The sequence below is a fragment of the Anarhichas minor genome, unplaced genomic scaffold, assembly GCF_050575085.1.
Source record: "Anarhichas minor isolate MPS153535 unplaced genomic scaffold, ASM5057508v1 ptg000027l, whole genome shotgun sequence".
NCBI lineage: Eukaryota > Metazoa > Chordata > Actinopteri > Perciformes > Anarhichadidae > Anarhichas > Anarhichas minor.
Window position 1 is genome coordinate 19527380 of NW_027466473.1, and position 15983 is coordinate 19543362.

A 15983-nucleotide genomic window follows, 5' to 3' on the forward strand; every position below is an offset into this window, starting at 1 on the left:
AAGGCAGAAGCCATTTTGAAGACTGTTTACATTTTGTGAAGTATTGAGTGAAAGAGCGGCCATCTTGAAACAAGCCTGTCATTGTGATGATTTTGAAGGATGAACTGACTTCAATGCATCCGTTTTCAAGGGAAGCGGCTTATCCGTCATCGCCAGAGAAGCAAGCTGCTGGTAACAGCTTTCATCACCTGCTTTTATTTAGTTAGTTTCCACTTTGGACTACAGCCCATAGGATAGCAGCATTTTAATCAGCAATATCTTTTTTTATCACAGAATGTGATAAAAGTGCCAGAATTTGTTTTTATTGACCCCAGAGAGACGAGCCACAAGCTTGCCGAGTTTAACATCGTCCAGAGGAAAAGAGGACCTCTCGTTCATCCCATCCTGTGCGTCTGAAATCGCCTCGCGAGGGGGAACTCTCAGCCCGTCCCGTCACCGCCATGGTGATGTCGCATGGCACCTACACCTTCCTGGCCTGTTTCGCCGGCTTCTGGTTGGTCTGGGCCGTCATCGTCATGCTCTGCTGTTTCTGCAGCTTCCTGCAGCGCAGGCTGAAGCGCCGCCACGAGGAGCGCCTGAGGGAGCAATGTCTGCGGACCGTGGAGATGGAGCCACTCAGCTGTCACCCCGGGGGATACCCGCCTCCTCCTCCTCCTCCCCAGCCTCCACCACCACCTTTACAGCTGCCCAGGGAGCCGCCGCAGTTTTGCCCTCCTCAAACCCTGTCGCCGCCTCTTCCTCTGCAGGTCCCTCATCTCATGCCACAGGCAAACTGGGTCAGCATGCCAGGTAATGCAAAGGAATTGTTATTCTACTGTGTTTGTATAGTACTATGTTTTAAGCTGTTGCTGAACGGTTCTTTAAACAGTTTTACTAGGAAATGTAGTGGAGGGAAGGTGAAGTGGGGAAGGATGTAATGGAGGAACTTGGGGTCAATTTTTAAAAAGGTGACACAAAATGCCTTTTAGTTCGTGTTGCCTCAATATACAAAATATCAAACCTCAACATACAGTATATCACATTTTTGAACATTTGGTATCATGCACCTTTCAGATCTCGAGAGCACAAAGCATGCTAACAGGAAGAACTGGTACCAAGTGAAAGTTATGTGCTGTTGGTCAATGATTATGAAGCGTTTGTTCAATCAGCAGTCAAACTCTCGTGAGATTAAAAAGCTACAAACTCCAACATCATTTTAACAACCTTCAGGTCAACACGCGATCGACCGTAAAAATCAAATTGTTCGGAGCTGCTCACCAGCAATTCCAGCTGCTTTTTGTTCAAGATATTGGGCCTCAATAGTGTATGAATCAATACGTAGCCAGCACTCAACGGAGCGCTTTTCTTTCCTCATCTCTCCCAAGCTGTATTTCAACACTAGCAGTCTAAATATTAACTACTGCATCCATTAGCCTCAACACTCAACTCACTGCAGGTCTTCTCTCAAGCAGAACATTAATCTCTTCGCTGAGTGATTACTCACAAATATCAAACCTCTTTCCCTTTATTTACGGACCAAATGCGTATTTCATTCATAAGATGCAAAATGTGTACTCTTGAACAAAAAACACAAGACAAAAAGAATGAGAAACATGGAATAAATTCACAACATCCATATGAGGAATTCAGATGCAGACAGAGAGGCAGAGGACCAGGAGGGGGATTTCATTTTTCACTGTCAGATCTTTTTTTTTTTTGACACTTCGCTTCCCAGCTTCCACCTCCCTGCCTGCCGGGCAGTGTTCCCCCGCAGGGGCGTGATGGTGACAGCTACTGCTGAGGCGTGGGTGGCGACTGAGAGAGAGTCTCCATCTTAAAGGATAGGTTTTTCCCTTATGTATGTAGAAAGATTTATTGATCAATGCAATCATTCCTCCATGAAGCCTTCTCTTCCTATTGTAATTAGCTTTTAAGAAATGTCCTTGTTCTGTCTTAGAATGTATTCTCAAGTTCAGCAAAAGCGACTGAGGCTTCAGCAGTCTGAGTCACTCTTCTTTTACTTCAGTAGTTCCCAACCTGGGGGTCAGGACCCCCACAAGGGGCCATGAAGTCAATCAAAAGGGGTCGCGAGATACTACCGCCGTAGGAAATATATATAAAAAACTGTAATGACCAGTCACTAGTAGACATTGATTGTACTTTGGCAGTTTAACTAGGGGTATTGGACTGGAGAAGGATCCGTGAGCCGGGGATCGAACCGCTGATCTTCTAATTAGTGTATGACTCGCGCTTGCTCCTGACCCACAGCTATCTGATAGATGACGTCCCTCCATGCAAAAGCAATAGCTGGTTCAGTTGTTGATCCAGCTGGTAAAACAGAAACTGGATCAATCAATCAACAAGATTTGGTTAATGATTTTGACACCTGGAACCAGATCCATTGGGTATAAAAGCTCTCTTTAATCAACACCCTGCCTCGTTCACACAGTCCCAGCTGCCAGCTACAAACACAGACTGACACTGCAGGTCACTGAGCTGCTCCACTTGTGCTTTTGGCGGTTAAGTGTTTCACTCAAGGGCAACTCAACTCTTCAAATACAGAGAGGGAGTTTGCAGCCATGAGCCTTCCTTCCTATCCCCACCCAAAACTTGTCAATTGTTGCTAAGCCAAAAGTCGATGTGTAACGCAATTCTTATGGAAATGCGGTAACGCATTTTGCGAACATTCTGCTCCACCATCCTGGCTAACACTTCAAATACTGACTCTTTAGGTATGTCATATATGGAAGTGAAGGACCCAATGCAAATCTTACGAGCTCTAAGTGACGTTAGAGCAACATGTACAGCAGATGTGCAACAGTGTTTCATCAAATACTAACTTCGCAAAGATTAAAAGACGCTGCTGTCTCTCATAGCAATACGGAGAGGAAGAATGAATCCTAAAATGATTTACAGAAAGAAAAAAACCCAATAAATCAAAAAGCAATAAAAGAAGAATTAGAAAGCAATGAAGGAGGAAGAAGAGCACGAAGCTCCAAATATCTGTACAGAGTAAAGACGTGGGAAAGAGGGATTTTTGGAGAGTGGAAGGAAAGCTGGAGTGAGTAAAAGAGCATCAGCTGCTGTCAAAGATGTTTAATGAGCACAGACAGACAGCAACAGATAAAACAAAAGGTTGCTGGAGTCTCGGTCACAAAGCAGACTGATGAAGAGGTTTAGTATCCAGGCAGCAGCAGAGCTAAAAGAGAAGCAGGTGCCGACTAGCTGAGCACAACAGAGGACTGAGAGAGGAGCCAGGAGCTGCTTCGGTCGTATTTACCAGAGGGGAGAGAGGGGCGTGGAGATGGTGAGAGTGGTGGGATCACAAGCAGAATCACATCAGCTCTCACACTCATTTGACTTCTACATTTACACTTCTTCAGAAAGCTACGCAGTATCATAAAAGCCAAGTGTAAATGCATCCAAAAGGCATTGGAAACGGAACGAAATTTGATCACTCAAGGCTTAAGAATGAACATGTATCGTGTTTGTTTAACCCGATGCCACTCAGGTGCCAGTTTATTAGGCACACCAAGCCAAAACTGAAGCGGTCCAATACAAACATCCTGCAATAAAACATAACTTCATGAAGGTTGTAACGTAAAGCTTTTGCTGAGACAGTTTCATGGAGGCTGCAGCTTATAGTGTTTCTATTTAGCGTAGGCTCATGGATATAAATGCACAAAATAGAAACACCTTTCAGTAAAACATAATTAAATTCTCCAAAAATGATCATACAGTTAAATCTGAAACAAAACTGAACTGGCAGCAGAAGGCAGTCTTGGAGTCGAGAGCGTTGAATGCTTACGGCAAAGACAATATCATTTTAAAGCATCTAAAAGACTCCAAAAACACAGATTTCATGCATCACTCAGCTGTCATCCCACACAGCCAGCATGTCTCGCTCTGACAGGATGTTCACACTGGGAGCAGCTCTCACAAGACGCTCAGTTCAGACCAGTGGTGGGTGATGATTCCTCCTCTGCAGCTGTCTGCAGCCACAGAGTTCTGAACTGGAAAAATCATGAAAAAGATCGGTGCTTGGGTTCAAATAACTATGGATGGCATTACTGAAGCACGGAAGTTATGTGGCAAATAAACCAACGTTGACAACTGGTTTCATATGGGACATGAACAGTGGACACCCGGGTGAAAGTCCAGTGTTTTTGAATCCATCAATTCACCACGACTTTCCATTGCTGATGCCAGTTTATATTCACCATGCATGAGCAGAGTGAACAAACTCAGTCAACTGAGAGTGCAGGTTTAGGATCAGTTTGTTAAACCTGCTTTCTGAAACAAGGCCCTGATATACAGGAATAAAACTGCACCTAAAATGAATAAAAGCATGTAGTGCAGATTCAACCACACGCACTGTAAGTCATGTTTCAGTGTAATCCACTCACCATGACCAATATGATCACCGTGATTTATACAGTAGCTGTCACAGATCACTGTATCACACAGTCACACACTTTATCCCCACAGAGCTGCTGCAAACGAAACCCCTCTGATCCTCAGAACATCAGTCCCATGTGTTTCTGCTGATGTTTATTTAAAGCCGTCCTGGCAGCTGGTATTTATGACAGCAGAGAGAGATGGACGGGGGAGTTAACAATGAAAGTCTGATCCTGGAGGAGGGATGGACTTTGGTCAGGTACACACACACACACACACACACACACACACACACACACATTTGCATCTATAAATACATCCGGCTCCATGGCAACAGTACAACAAAACAGCTGTTGATTCACCACTGGGATGTTTGCTATTGAGGATGTAAACAGGTTCAAGCTGTGGATTGGTTGTGATCATCAGGGACTCTTGGAACTCAGGATCATTTACATCAAATAGTTATTCATATTTTCCACCAACAGACAGCAAACTTGAACTTTTGTGAAGGGTTGTCCCACTTTTCCAGCTGGGTTTCCCCCGTGCCCTGACAAATATCTGTAAAACACTAAAATGTCCCGGTTTTCAACGGTCACGACCAATGACATGGTTTGGCTAAGATCAGACGCTATAATCTCTCCTCGCTTATGAGCAAAGACGAGCATACAAAACATTCAGGTAGCAGCTACCGAAGGCAGAAGATACTGTTTTTTCCCAAAAGAGCCTCTACAAGAAATTCATAAGCCGAGCTACTGTTGAAGCAGAGAGCTTGTGCAACATTTCGACAAATATTGATCAGGATCTGGGCAGATTCATCAGCCCAAAATATTTTCCTTTATACTGACAATACGTTAGAATATAGACTCAGTCTTACAGTATGTCCACAGGCTCTCTGAAAGGTCAGAGGCATTTTAGAAAAATATTGCATTTGTGAACTTTTTGTTTTGCAGCATAGATGCCATTTCCTGGAAAATCGTATTTGTGTGCTTGTATATCTCTACACTAAAACATATTCACACTAAATCTAACATATTCAGTATTTTTTCTTTAATAGCAGCCAGAAGAAAATGTCAAACCAATTTTTTTCACTACGAAGTCAAATGTAGCGCCTTGTTTTCTGCTGTTTCAACCACATGATGGGAAATTGTATCTGATACAGTAGAATAAATAAAAAGAAAAAAGCATCGCTCCATTACTCATGTCAGCTGTAGCTGCTGAAATGCCCTCAGCATAACACAGGGAGTCTGTTGACTACGATTCTCAGCACTCTTTAAATGCACCGTGACAACTGACAAACCTGTGCAGGTGTTTCTGCCGAAAACACTGAACTTGCATCCAATTATCTGCATCAGTCTGAACATATCACTGTTGAATCTTTAACTGGTTTATTTAGCAACAGGGGTCCAATTAGTGGAGAACAAATTAGGAATATGTAGCTGCTGGTGAACAAAATACTGCAGTAAATAATCGTAATAGCTTCTTATTTGACTGTGCTGTGCTCATATTTCAATGAAAGCAATGTTGCTGATAATGTCAAACCACAACCAACACCGTCTCTTTATTCATTCACTACTCCAGAAGTAGATTCAGACACCCATGAATCATCATCACTTTGTGTCGTAATGACACGTGTGATGTAAATGTAAACGGTCTTGTTTATTGGTCAGATGTGAACAAACAGGAATACAATATGATGGTGTTTTTTATGTGCGTAGCGCGGCCAGATGAGGTGGCACCGGAAAACTTTAAAAAGGGCTGTTAAAGAACCCGGTTCATAAGCAGTAGTGCGGGAAAAAAACTGGTATTATTAACAAAAAGTTTACTAAAACAAAGGATGAAAATGAAACCTGGGAATTTCAATAAAACTAAACTGAAGAAAAAGAAGTCTGCAGACTCTCAGCAAGCAGCCAACTCTTCTTTACCTCTGCTCCAATGAATGAGGTTTAAACTTCTCAGCTTCTCATCTAACTGGCACATACCACCTGCCCAGGGAGCACAGAGGGAGCGAAACCAAGCAGACATCCAAATCATACAAAATAATGAAATCATTAATAAAAGGTTTCAAAATGACCGCTGACTACACAGTTTATCTATGGGCACGTATTACATACCAATGAGCACAACTAAATATAACAGAATGTCATTTACTGCAGAAGGATGTCACCTATCTCCCTACATCTTAGCAGTGCCCAGCCCCTCCCTGCTGAAAGGACATAATTAAGCAAACCTGTTTACACTCTCCTTGATTGAGCTGCTGATCTACCGCAGCATCCCAGGCACAAAAACACATTTAAATCCTATTAACCCATAACAAAATGTAAACAAGTTTTGTGTCATTAATACCCCTCTATTAATAATCTAATCAAATGGACTGAAACACACCAGTACACAACAGCACTGTTAAGGTTGGGGGAACAACAGGGCTCAGTGAAGAGGGAGAGCGGCACCCTGTTCACAATGCGATTATCTATCTTGTTGCACAAAGTGCTGCATTGCAGTTCCTCCATTAGCAACGATGCTTCAGTCTTCAAGTGGGAAACGAGTGTGCCTGAAATAAGAGCGAGTGATGAAGAGAGAGAGAGTTCAGACCAAATGTGCTGTGATGGTTTTTGTTCCAACAGCTGAACACACCGTCACATGCATCACAGCAGGACGTTGTGTATTGCAAGCGTTCGGTTTGTGACCTGAAGATGAAGTGCGTTTTGTGTTGCACACTGACACACACGTGTATATTCATGTATTTGTATGGATATTGCTTCAGCGTTAGCAGCTCAGTGCACATGCTCAGTAGTGTCTATTGTCAGCTTTTCTAGCCTCTACCAGAAAGAGTAATTATTGACCTTATATGCAGTTTGATATGTCTTGTCAACAGTTTTACAGGTGTCCCATTATGATGGTGGTCTATGGGGGTTTATTTTAGGTTGCAGTACTGCAGTTGGCCTCTGGGGCAGATTGGCAGCAAAGCTGACTCGCAGAAATGTTGGTGTATGTCATGACAGACTGGTCTCATTCAGCATTCGTAGCTATACCTACAAAACATTGTGCACTGTAATTCGTAGATATCCCACGAAAGTATTTTGTACGTTATATACGTAATAATGCATATGGAAGTATAGAGACAGAAAAAGCACATGCAGAGTGGGCAGGATGGGACCAACAACCTTTCAGCCAGGAGGACCGGTGTTTGTCCCCCATGTGAAACGAGAAGTCAACGTTGATTTATTCCTCACGTGACTTGCATAATGTAGTTACGGCACTTTCATGGTTATTTTAAGCCAAACGAAGAATATTTCCGAAATCAAACTAAGTGGTTGTGTCCTAAACCGTTGTAATTAATTCCAGTCTTCTTTTTTTTCCCCAGACACAGATCTATTTGGGAAACCACCTTGCTATGAGGAGGCAGTTCTGATGGAAGATCCTCCTCCGCCCTACAGTGAGGTCTTGGCAGACCCGCGGGGGGGCACCTACCTGAAGCCAGCCCCGCTCCGAACCGCACCACCTCCGCCTCTGAGGGAACACCAGGATCCTGCTCCGGTGTTCACATCCGAGACCAGCAAGCCTCCCGTGACGGCTGTGTTCCCCGAGCGAGGTTACTCCTCCCTGATACGCCTGCCTTCGTCCCAGCGCTGGGACTCCCTGGGTCATCTCCTGTCCAACATGGACCTGAACCACAACAACCTCACCCCGCCGGGGGCCCGCTCCATCCAGGCTGCCGCCGCGATGGCTACCATGCCCCGCCGAGAGCCCAGGACTCACCATGATGGACTTGGGCTGAGAGGTGGAATACAAGGACTCCAAGGAAACATACATGGTCTCCAAGGAAGCATACATGGACTCCAAGGAAGCATACAAGGACTTCAAGGAGGCATACATGGTCTTCGAGGAGGGATACAAGTACTCCAAGGGGGGATCCAGGGTTTCCAAGGAGGGTTACAGGGGCTTCACGGGGGCCATAGTCTGAGGGGTCTGGAGCCCAGCTGTGGCCTGCCAACAGCCTTCCCCCTGCTGGGTCGTAGCACCGCTGTCTAGACCTGGACGCTTACTGGAGTCGTCTAACTAACCAATAAGGTGGCCCATCTCTGAAGAGCCTTCAAGGAGGAGATCTACAAAGACAGACTTACTGTCTGTGTGCCTCCTCTGCGTGTTTGCAGCACTAACACCGCTAGTAGTAGAGATTTAATTCCCTGAAAGGGCTAAAGGATTGTTAAAGAGCCGCGACAGGCGTCAGGAGTTCAATTCCCCCACGCAGCTCTGTAGGCGAAGGGCGCCACTTACTCTGCTGGGATCGTTGGCTTTCAAGCATGTGTGCGAGTAAAGGAGGAAATTACACTGCGTTTCACGGCATTGTTAAGTCATCCCGGTGTCATATTTTGACGCTAATTGAGTCAAGGTCCTTTTGAAGAACAGAGGAGAAGAGAAAAGGACCAGTAACGCGGTAAAAGGGCGATCAACAGGCACAGCTGCTTCTCTACCTTTCATCTAGACTCCCTTCATTTTCCTCTCCACCTCCCCCCTCTCGTGTCGCCCTCTCATTCTGCTCAACCCATCTCGTCTCTCTCTGTGTGCCGGAGCAACCTATTGTACCAGTCTGCCGTTGCCATGGCTCCCGGGAACTGTCTGTTGCCCACGACGACCTCTCCTCTTTTATGTGCTCTGATTCTTCGGAGAGTCTGCTCACGGCTCGTCTGTCTGAGTATTTACAGTTTCAAAAGAACACGTGGTGACGCTTCGGTGGGACTCGGGCCACCGTGTTCGTGACGTTAGTGCCCGAAGGCCAGTTTTTACACGGACAGCCAAAACAAAAAGGTAGAGTCCAAGAAGCTCTCCAGAGGACCAAGTGTGCTTGGATTGCATTTTGTATCATGCTGCTTCGTTGTTTGCAATGTCTTTACTACAAACTGTTGCCGTTTGTCTTCAATCCGGAAGCTCGGGTTTTGGTGCTCACAGGATGACGTCAGCTGGGTCATTCGAGTGAAAAACATTTTTTTCATGTACAAATTTATCATCATTCTTCTAAGCTTTGTGACAAATGCCTTTTCTCTTGTGAAATAGAAACATCTTCACCAGCTAGGCTTCTTCCAATAATTTAAGGAGTAGAAAATGTCACCGCAAATGTCACCATCAAATATTGGATTCCTCTCTCTGGAGCGTTTTTTAAATTGAAATTAAAGCCGTTAACATCACTAGATGTGTTCTGGATTCATTTGCATTAACATCTCCTTTACAGTGTCAAATAATACTATACATTTTTACAATGCATCTGGTGGCAATGAACATTATTAGTATTAGGCACCAAAACAGCTATACATAACACAGAAAACTCAAACGATATAGAAGGATTATTTATTAGATATATTGCTATATATGATATATTATTTGATTTCCCCTTCCTCCGAACACATTTGATTAAACCTCATAAAAGTGCTTCACGGTGGGGGAGTCCTGCAGTAGTGCCTCACAAAGGTACCATGTAGTTAATGTTTAGTGGAAAATCAAATACTCAACGTCGCCCTGCTGCTGTAGGCACTCTGGAAATTTGACTGGATTTTTATTTTACGGTTCTACATTTCAACCATGCCATAATATCTGGTACTTCAGTTTCACATCTAACATTGTGGAGTTGTGAGTTTTTGTGTGTGGCCCTTACATTCTGTATCAAATATTCAGGAGTTAATTAGTAAAATCCATTGAGCCTGTCAATGTTTCCTACTGGCTCACCCCCAAAATCCAGAACTTTCTTGGCTTAAAAGCTGATCATGTACAGCTTTGACTTCATCCTATCACCTTGTGCAAAGAGCAAAGTTGTTTGAAACTGTCACACACGCACTCCAGAGGACGCCTGAATCAGTGATGTCGCATCAGCTGTGAAAAGTTAAACACCTGCTTCACATCATTAATTATGTGGCCTGAGGTGAAACACGAGGTGAAACACGTGAAGCAACGAGTGTACTGCAGCAGCAGCTATTTTAACCTACAGCATCTGAATCGGTGTTGATTCACCCTTCAAACAGGTCTACAATTACGATCATCACATTTTCAAATCCAAAGCCGCGTTCGACTGAGAGCGAGAGCGACTACTGCAGCAATTTGTTTAAATGCCAACATCCTCTCCCTGATTCCCTGCTGCCACAAAATAATGTCAATAATGGTTTTAAATTATCATAATCATTTCCAACTCTGACTTCCATCAAGGTGGAGAGCCTCAATAATAATGCTGCAGCGCATTATGATCATAAAATGCAAAGTAAAATGAGTCGGGATTGGCAGTAGGTTAAAAGTATAATATACTTTTGTTCAGAAAATTACATTTTCTTGAGCATTTGTTGTTCTCTTAAGCATTTTTATCATTCTATCTTCTATTCTGTGTGTTTATGTGCTTTAGCATTTGCTTCTGGGTAATCTATACATGCATGTTAGAAAAATTCACTCGAGGCCGATGTAAAAATCATTAAACAGGACATTTATTCTTGCAAGGAGACAGAGTTGGTTCACATACAGTATATGCATCAAGGCTGCTCAGAGGTCTGCCTCTGAGTCTCTGATATATACTATACTTGAATAACAACAGGCAGTGTGGTGGCACAGGGTAATTTACGATAAGTCAAGTCACATGGATAACATACACACGTATTGCGTTTCACACAGCGTAATCTTCACAAAACCTGGAACAACACTTTAACAGTTTGTTCTGGTACAAAGGTCTTTCTATGAAATCAGGAAGTCTTGGTTGCTAATCAGCTCTGCGCAAGTATTGACGTCTTCTACAGCTTTATTATCTCTTATTTAGGACAGACATCTGCGAGCCCCCAAGAGGAAAGATCTGAGACGCTTGGTGTCAGAGGAGGTTTCACACAACCAGACATGCGAGGACACAGGCCTCGAAAGTTCACATGAGGACATAAGTCTTTGTAAGTCAAAAAAAAAAGTAAGGTTTTATTTGCACTGTGCTGCAAAGGGGCCACACTGCTTCTTGCTCTGGCACTGAACGTTGGCATTGGGCGTCCAATGGGAACATAAATCCTACAGACACTGGGCTGCAAGCTCAAGCTGCTCATATTAACGGTCACAATGTCAGAACATTTGTGTGTCCTGTTGAGTTCAATCCCATTCATATGGAATTATAGAAACCCATTTCAGATTGAGTTATGTACTCGGATCTGCCTGATATATAAAAAATACATGACAGGAGCTGCAAGAAGCTGTCAATCTCGGTCATCAAACCAGTCCCTCCAGGCTGATGATTGACAGGTGATCAAACATGACATGTTCACACCTTCAGACTAAATATTTCTTGGCCTCGAGAAAACTGAGAAATGGATTGCGCAACTGAAGATGAGCGTCTCATCCTTAAGACGTGCACAAGACAAAAAGCTTGATGATGATTCAGCCTGCGAGGTTACATAAAGCGAGAGCGGCCGTTCAATACCGCTTCCACAGCTACAGATGTGCTCTCCAGTAATAAAAGATCCGTGCAGAGAGAAAGAGACAAAATCCTCGACGCTTTTCAATAACACAGAGTGACGTCTTCATGTTGCCGTTGTTCATTTTGTGCTTTTCTTTTTGTCTCTGTATAGATTTTAAATTTTGAGATATTTTTGTAACAAAGACCGACGTGCCTGGATTCCTACAAAACCACGATTTGATAAACACCCCACTAGTCGAGCATGTTGTTATTCATCGTACAACTCGGATTATCACAAAAAGTATACAAATTAAGCTTCTAACATGATTCCATTTTAATTCTGTTAAATGGACTTCGACGTCTGTGAATTCTTTCCAAAATGTTGATGAAAGATGTACAATGAAATGATTAATAGGCCTCTTTTCACAGCAGCCATTTTGACATGTCATGGCAGGGTAAACACAGGTGTCATTAGTAACATTAATTATGGCCCTGGTGTTGTCCATGCTGGCTCACTGGAACGGCTGTGACTGAACACAACGGACCATAATCAATGGGATCAGTTACACCTGTGTTTACTCTGCTATGGCGCGTCACAATGGCTGCTGTGAAAAGGGCTTATTACTAATGCAGGGTATGAATTTATCATTAATGAAACCGACAGATGTCTATGTGTGTCAAATGTGCCTTTAAACAACTGGAAAGCCTCCACAAGCACAGACGTCACATCTTCTGTATTTAACTCGTGTAGCAAAAGAAATTGGGGTTTTAACAAGCAGCCAGCACAAAGGATCGGACTACCCTTAAATTGGACTTTTCTAGCTGAAAGTAAACTGGTTTGTAGGCAGAGAAAAAGTCTTTTGATGTTCAAATTTGCCACATCTATTCTTTTGATATGCAGAGTAGTATATTTCACTGTTAAATCTTCATTTTTTCTCACAAAAGTTTGTACTGACAGCAATAGTGCAATTATATATAACACCTTTTCTAAGCAGCGGTCTCATGACTGTGACATTAAAGGCCTTAATCACATGCAGTGTTTTGTATTCCATTAAAGGTTTCTATTCATGCCTGTGGGAGTAAAAGATTATAAAGTCTGAGGTGTGAAGTAGTGTCCTCATAGCTGACAGGGGGACATTAATTTATTCAAAAAGGTCACAACATTGATGACAAAGACGAAGTTTCCTTGGCAACAATCCGAGAGTTTGACACCCAGCGTGACTCCTCCTGCTGCCACTGGAAGACATTTTAACAGGAAAAAAAATAAAAAACGACACACCGCTGAGATTTTCTTCTGAGTCAAACGTCAAATATCGAGCCTGGGACGGCATCTGTGAGAGGACGTGTTGCCTGTAAAGAGAGAACATCAGCCCAGCAAAATAAACGCTCCTCATCTCGTGTAATGCACCTTTAAGGATTAGTCAGGTTTTGCTGCCTTTGAGACTAGTCATGTGTCTCAGTCATTTGGGCCCCACTTCATGTTCCAAATTAACACTTTGTCGCTCCAAAACACTAAATAAAGATGGCAGGGTGGTATTTAGGTATTTTATTATCTTAAGTTTTAAGAATCAGTTATTACTCACAAGCTAAACAGAAATGAACTGTCTGTTTCATAATCAACAATGGCTACCAGTTTAATCAAAATGTCCTCAGTCTCAAGGTTGAAAACTGTCTGCAGCTTCACACAAACACAGAAGAATTTAATTTAATTTATTATACTATATTGATCCCTTGAAGCTGCTGCTTCCTTTCATCCATCTCGTTATGAGCTGACAGTCGCTCACGCAGCAGCAGAGAGAGAAACACACCTGTGAAGGTGAGTTATGGTGAACATTCTCCTTTCCTCCTACCTTCATTCAGTGCCGCCGTTGTTGAAGTCCACTAAGGATGTATTTAAAAAATCTATTTACAGTAGTTGCGTTGTGACGGTTGTGACATTATTTCAACAGAAACCATAATCTTATTTCTAACCTTAACCAGGTAGGTGTGTTTCCGTCGTTAACTTTGTGGCATTGAGTGTTTCTTTAAGTGTGATATGAGAATCCCACAAATCAAATCCCACAAAAAAAGAAACAGAAGAGAACATCCAGGCAGGTTTGGAGGATTTTGAAGTAAAGACATACAGTACATCAGCATGTCACAAAGGATCCTGTACTTATTGAAGAAAAGAGCATGTAAGAAGCAGTCAGAAAAAAAGACAATGGAAAGAAAGAAGCATGAATAGACAAAAGGACCCGGGAGATGGGGAACAAGTTGTCCATGTTTTAATGAGTGATGGATGGGGAGATGTAGTTCTGGTGTAAGGGGGTGATTAGGAGAAGTTAGGGGTCGATAGGGGACATGTTCAGTCACTGTTAAAGCTGCAGAGTTTGAAGATTCTCAGGTAAACCTCAGATACAAGGCAGCAGAGCGGGTGCACAGCCTTTCATTCGAGCCTTGTAATCCCCTTTTGTTTCTGGATGTTATCTTTCCTCAAATCAAAACATTTAATGTGGAATAAAAAGAACGTCCCCTCAGGAACCTGTAGGTCAAAACCAACATCCATGTTTTTCTATAGTCCTGTTTTTCCTGTCAAACCCCACAGCAGCTCGTTTCTCTGAAGTCGTACCGAAGGAAATGAGGTGGAAAATAACCTGCACCCTCGATGTAGCCCGGTTGAGCGTCACAGTCACAGAGCGTAATCACAGCTCATTTCCACTGATTAACAAGTGATCGAAGCTGCTCAACAAGTGGCCAGACCAATTGATTGGACAACCTCTGGAGTATTCACATCCGTCAGCCAAATTACAGTCTTCCCTCTCAACCACCACATCACTGCAACAAGCAGCTAAGAAGGAAAACCCCCCTTCCCTCTCATACATCTGTTTGAATGCCTGATTCAAATGCAAAATACACAGGGAGGGACAAAAGCCTGAAAAAGATTTACCTCAGTATAAGGATGAATAAAACAAGTCAAAGCTATTTTACATGAAAATACTACACTGATTTTCACCTTCATTGCTCAAAGCAGACACGCGAGGAGAGATGTTGAAATCAAGTGCTAATACCTGATCAAATGTGTTAAATCAGTACAGGTGTTTTTAGATAAACTGCAGTCATTGCAGGCCTTTGTCACAGACGACGTTTAGTGACTCGTCACAGGGGGAAAAGAGCACAGGTGTAAATAATCAAAGTAATGCTGGCTGGTTTCAATCCAGCTGCTTTGAATCCAGGGTTGTGTTGTACATGCAGGTTCACTGTCACACTCACTTGAACACTTAATTAGAGCGGAGACATCGTTAGTGTTATTAGTAATACATGTGCTTTTCCTGCTATGACGAGTCAAAGTGTCTGCTGTGAGGAAGGCCTACTGGTTCCTTATTGCCTCCAGTCTGCCCTGTTTAGAGCTTCTGACCTGGAAAACCTCCAATCAGCAGGTTTACTTTCATCAAGTCCCCAAAGAGGATTTATTTGGAATAAAACAACGTCTTTCAGGACTTCATGGGTAGTGAATATGATACAAATACATATTTTTTTGTTTGTGAATATAACACAACATACAAGACTAACATTTCTTGTTAACCCAGAGTAATTTAGCACGCAATAACACGTCAAATACGTCATAATAAAACCATCTCGTATCATAAAAAGGATCCTAAAACGAGATGATGTAAGGGTTAAGACGCTATAATGTGTAAAATCATTGAATTTAAGAAATCCATTCTGGTAGGTTTCAAAATCATGAAGCGGGAATAATGTGGGACCTTAAAGCTGAACTGAAGGGCTGAACCTGGTAATCATGCCATGATGATGAATGACAAATAGAAAAGATCCAATTTAATAGACCTCACGGCCGTTGTCATGGTGAACGGAGGGAGAGTTTGTCTAACTGGAGTTATTTAAAGACGACCGTCTTCATGCAAAACTGGGAGACATGAGTGCTGCAGCTATGTGCTTAAGGAACATATCCTATTTAAATAGTTATCTTTTCCCTCTCTCTGATTGGATTTTGACCTTCCTGGCAGGTAAGACAGAAAAAAGCCAGTCTGTCTGAAGTCATGTTTGGGAGAATTGCACCCTGGGAAATGTATTCCAAACATCAACAGAAGGGAAAAGTGCCACAGAGATTACAGATTAAGACTAAACTGTTATTTGTCTATTGAGATGGGGATGAAACAGCAGAAGAGGAGAACAGGAAACGGACAAAGGTCCTCTCAGAGAGCTA

General features: G+C 42.9%; 1 protein-coding gene across 1 annotated transcript; it reads left to right on the forward strand.

The window, feature by feature from the left end:
• Window positions 1–440: 440 nt before the first annotated feature.
• Window positions 441–8406, forward strand: prr7 (proline rich 7 (synaptic)). Its single transcript, XM_076101114.1, has 3 exons — window positions 441–789; window positions 7739–8188; window positions 8273–8406. Exons 1-3 carry the CDS (start codon window positions 441–443, stop codon window positions 8404–8406), a joined length of 933 nt encoding a protein of 310 aa, XP_075957229.1.
• Window positions 8407–15983: the final 7577 nt, after the last annotated feature.